The 4,827-nt window shown below is 39.3% G+C and overlaps 1 protein-coding gene across 1 annotated transcript; it reads left to right on the forward strand.

Moving 5' to 3' along the window:
* Window positions 1–355: 355 nt before the first annotated feature.
* LOC124925501 (phosphatidylinositol 4-phosphate 5-kinase 1-like) lies at window positions 356–4,037 on the forward strand. Its single transcript, XM_047465524.1, has 8 exons — window positions 356–1,746; window positions 1,834–1,998; window positions 2,081–2,246; window positions 2,340–2,450; window positions 2,534–2,727; window positions 2,824–2,954; window positions 3,046–3,139; window positions 3,391–4,037. The coding sequence occupies exons 1-8, from the start codon at window positions 563–565 to the stop codon at window positions 3,683–3,685; spliced, it is 2,340 nt and encodes a 779-aa protein (XP_047321480.1). The 5' UTR covers window positions 356–562; the 3' UTR covers window positions 3,686–4,037.
* Window positions 4,038–4,827: the final 790 nt, after the last annotated feature.

Here is a 4,827-nt window from a genome sequence, read left to right on the forward strand (position 1 = left end):
AACATAAATTTTAATTTAAATAAAAACTTGGCTATAAACATTAGATTGGTACCATCCATATAATTTAGTGGAGGCCTATCAATGGTAGCTTATCTTAATTCGTATATTAAATAGTACCCCACTTCAAGATGGGAATCAGAATTTTATATCTAATTTATTATTCCTACTAACTTAAGAATCATTTAAAAAAATAAAAACATAGTTATATTTTTGCAAGTAAATAAAATTAAAAAAAATAGAAAAGTAATGATTAATGAATGACCTATTTTCTCCACGCTGTATCTATTTGTATTTCTCTCTTATAAGTTCTTCTTCTTTTCAGTTACTGAATTCTTATTTCTAAGCTTTCTCTCTCTATTCTTGCTTTTTCTCTCTCTATATATCAATTCTGGGCTGGCTTTTGAAGAACATAATCCAGACGCATTACGAATTTATTTACTGATATTCAAACTAGATTCGCCGCAAATGTTAGTGAATCATCCAACTTTCCGACGATACTGATTTCCGGTCATCAAAATTCACTCTTCTTTAGGTCACAATCACAATCACAATCATCACCAAAATGCCAGAGCCAGTTCTGTTGTTTACGGACGATAACATCGTCAAGAAGAAGAAGCCAGAGGAGGAAGAGATAGTTCCTCCGGTTCTCGCTGTTTGCCGGAGCCGATCTCAGGCGGCGACGCGAAGAGTCACTCCGACCATTACAGTGGTGGAAGCCGGACCTGCTTTAATTTCAGGCGTTTTAACTATAGAGAAGCCTTTACCGAACGGAGATCTGTACATAGGAAGCTTCTCAGCAAATGTGCCGCACGGATCCGGGAAGTATTTGTGGACAGATGGATGTATGTATGAAGGAGATTGGAAGAGAGGTAAGGCATCGGGGAAAGGAAAGTTTTCGTGGCCATCTGGTGCTACTTACGAGGGTGAGTTTAAGTCAGGTAGGATGGAAGGATTTGGTACTTTTATTGGATCAGACGGCGATACTTACCGTGGTTCATGGTCTGCTGATCGGAAACACGGATACGGCGTGAAACGATATGCTAATAGCGATTATTACGAGGGATCTTGGAGGCGAAATCTACAAGATGGACACGGGCGTTACATTTGGAAGAACACGAATGAATACGTTGGAGAGTGGCGCGGCGGTGTGATTAACGGACGAGGGACTTTGATTTGGGCTAATGGAAATCGGTACGATGGAAACTGGGAGAACGGTGTGCCCAAGGGACACGGCGTGTTTTCCTGGCCTGATGGAAGTTGCTATATCGGCTGCTGGAATAAGGACAACAACAATGGAAATGTATCAAAGGAATCGAAACCTAATCAATCGCAGCAGATTCTGAACGGTACGTTTTATCCAGGACCAGGAGGTAACTCTGCAGCAAGTAAAGATCCGAAGAACAACCTCACTTTTGGACAGAAATTTACAGCTCCGTTAATGGTGGACGAGAATTTTGTTGCGGCGAAGAAGAGATCCTCTGTTGATGGTTCGAGAGGAAGCGTGACGGAGAGAAATTTCCCGAGAATATGCATATGGGAATCTGACGGAGAAGCCGGCGATATTACTTGCGATATAATCGACAATGTGGAGGCGTCGATGTTCTACAGAGACGGTCCTCGCGATGGATTTCGTCAGTTCAGGAAGAGCCCTTGCTGTTTCGACGGCGAGGTGAAGAAGCCTGGTCAGACGATTTCTAAAGGCCATAAAACTTACGATTTGATGTTGAATCTCCAATTGGGAATCAGGTAATCATCTTTCATTGACTTTTTTCTTACTCATCATCCCTAAGTTACTCAAATCTGATTTGATTCTATCATTCTCCAATCTCACAGACATTCAGTCGGAAAACACGCTTCGATTCTCCGGGATATTAAATCTAGCGATTTCGATCCCAAAGAGAAGTTCTGGACGAGATTTCCTCCTGAGGGTTCTAAGATTACGCCGCCGCACCAGTCCACAGAGTTCAGATGGAAAGATTATTGTCCGATTGTTTTCAGGTATTAGATCGAATCATCTTCATAAACCAAAGAAGATTCCATCCCATTTCTCTGATCATTGATTGTTATTTTGGAATTTCAGACGATTAAGAGAGCTATTCCATGTCGATCCAGCTGATTACATGCTAGCTGTTTGTGGAAATGACGCACTGAGAGAACTTTCTTCCCCAGGCAAGAGCGGTAGCGTTTTTTACCTCACACAAGATGACAGATTCATGATTAAGACAGTAAAGAAATCCGAAGTCAAGGTTTGTTCTTATAACAACAGTTGGTCATGCTCTAATTGAACCCATTTAGCTCAAACTCAAACTAACTTGAATTCCAATCTGTGATTGATTCAGGTTCTAATCAAAATGCTCCATAGTTATTTTAAGCATGTTTGCAACTATGAGAATTCACTTGTCACCAAGTTCTTCGGCGTCCATTGCGTCAAGCCAGTAGGTGGAGTGAAGGTATGATGCAAATCGAATATCATCTGTATTCAATTTTTATTAGTTGCGATTATGTTTTTGATTATGCTTTGTTAATGATACAGACTCGATTCATAGTAATGGGGAACTTGTTCTGCTCTGAATATCGGATTCATAGACGATTCGATCTTAAAGGGTCCTCCCATGGCCGGTCAACAGATAAACCAGAAGAAGAGATTGACGAAACCACCACACTTAAGGACCTTGATCTGAACTTTGCCTTCAGACTCCAGCCAAACTGGTTTCAAGAACTCATCAAGTAAAGCCTCGATAATTATTCTCTTAACCTATATATTATTTTGTTTTATCCTCTTTTTCGTGGCTGATTTTTTTGGTTTGTTATAAATTGGATTAGGCAAATTGAGAGGGACTGTGAATTCCTGGAGGCGGAGAAGATAATGGATTATAGTCTGTTAGTTGGCCTCCATTTCCGAGATGATAATACAAGCGATAAAATGGGGTTGTCCCCTTTCTTCTTGAGGAATGGTAAGTTGAAAATGAAAGCCTTTTGTCAAAGAATTGATTGATGGTTAAAAGGCAGGAAGAATTGATGAACATAAACTTATGTAATTTTCAGGTAAAAACGACAAGTTTCAGAATGAAAAGTTTATGCGTGGTTGTCGATTCCTTGAAGCTGAGTTACAAGATATGGATAGGATATTGGCTGGAAGGTATTAATTAATTTAAATTTAAAATAAAGTTGAAACAATGGTAGTTGACTCTAACTAAATATGGATGTCATTCATGTTGGGCAACAACTTTCATTGAATTTGATCAAGTTTAGAATAATAATTGGTCATGGGTTGTCTTGAGCCTGTTTAGTAAAACAAGTGTTGTTTTTAATGATGGTCCCCATTACATGTAATGTAAGGCCTTGATTGATCTGGACCTTACGAAAGTCTTTTTATGTTATTATGATCAGGAAACCATTGATTAGATTGGGAGCTAACATGCCAGCTAGGGCGGAGAGGCTGGGTAGGAGGAGTGACTTCGATCAACACAGCCTAGCAGCACCTTCAAGAAGCGGGGAAACATACGAAGTGGTTCTTTACTTCGGAATCATTGATATTCTTCAAGATTACGACATCAGCAAGAAACTAGAACACGCATACAAATCATTGCAAGTCGATTCCACCTCGATATCGGCTGTGGATCCAAAATTATACTCTAGAAGATTTAGAGATTTCATAGGGAGAATCTTCATTGAGGACAGGTAACTAGTGCAAGAAAGAAAGAAAGGCTTATAGGATTAATTAAACCCGGTGAATGGGTTCCCGCCCTGTCCCGAGGCTGAATTTTGTGGATCAGCCATCGTGATAGGGCGGGGCTGGTGGTGGTGGTTGTGGTGGGAGATTGGATAGTTTTTAGATTTAATTTGTTGTTTGTGTTGTTTGTACAAGTGTAATTTGTGAAGAAGAGGAAAATATGTCTGGCTGGCTGGTTGGCTGGTTGGCTGGTGATTATTAATAAGGTGGTGAGAAATGTACAGCTTATAGGAGAAAGATGGGGGGAATATACATTTATGCAACTTATGACTATTATTATTATTATTATATATATTTTTGAAATTAATTTTATGGTTGGAGAATTGACCCACATACATAGACACGGCCCCTCTGATGATGTGTGTTAATTTAATTTTGCTTTACTTTTTGGGAGAGAGGGCACTTCATGACATGAAAAGGAGAGAAAGATGCGCTGGTTTTTTCTTGTTTCTAGTTCTTGCTTTATTTTACTCCTTGCTTGCTTTTTACTGTTTACATATATGACTTTCAAATTCATTATTATTAATAATAAACCCACTTTCACATTCGAGTTTAGGGTTAGGTCAGGGTCACATTGGGATTGGTGTGGTTTTTACTTCTTTTTTTACTGAGGGAAGGAGGGAGGGGAATGGTCAAAGTAAGTGGTGGAGGGGGGGACCAGCAGTAAGGCTCACTGAGTTTATAGTGTAGAGGATTAAAACTCGGTGGGGGTGGGGGGCCCTGGCTGTGTCCGCCGGCTGAGACACACAACACATGCGTCCATGTCAGATCGTGTGGTCTTTACCTCACCAACAGTGACTCGTAATATTCATTTCTGTCCGTCTGATCATTTGTCTCCTTCCCTCATTCATTTTCTATATATATATATATAACCCAAAACCAAGAAGAACAAGTAATATAAAATGTGGGGTAATTAAAAGTGGTGGTCAACATACAAAAATCGAGATTGACTTTTGTATATAAATAAATAAATAAATAGAGGTTTGGAAATGGGTAGCACTAACTAATTATATGCATTGGGCAGTATAAATGAATGAAGAAATAATAATATAAAAATATGGTCAACCATAAGATTATGGATAAATATTATATGT

Source organism: Impatiens glandulifera, chromosome 2 (genome assembly GCF_907164915.1).
Source record: "Impatiens glandulifera chromosome 2, dImpGla2.1, whole genome shotgun sequence".
Lineage (NCBI taxonomy): Eukaryota > Viridiplantae > Streptophyta > Magnoliopsida > Ericales > Balsaminaceae > Impatiens > Impatiens glandulifera.

Bases quoted from the DNA above. Each gene is read 5' to 3' on its own strand.
- LOC124925501 (XM_047465524.1), top strand. From the start codon at position 563: ATGCCAGAGCCAGTTCTGTTGTTTACGGACGATAACATCGTCAAGAAG. The intron at 2,451-2,533 runs GTATGATGCAAA...TTAATGATACAG, and splicing joins AGCCAGTAGGTGGAGTGAAG to ACTCGATTCATAGTAATGGG. The intron at 2,955-3,045 runs GTAAGTTGAAAA...TGTAATTTTCAG, and splicing joins CCCTTTCTTCTTGAGGAATG to GTAAAAACGACAAGTTTCAG.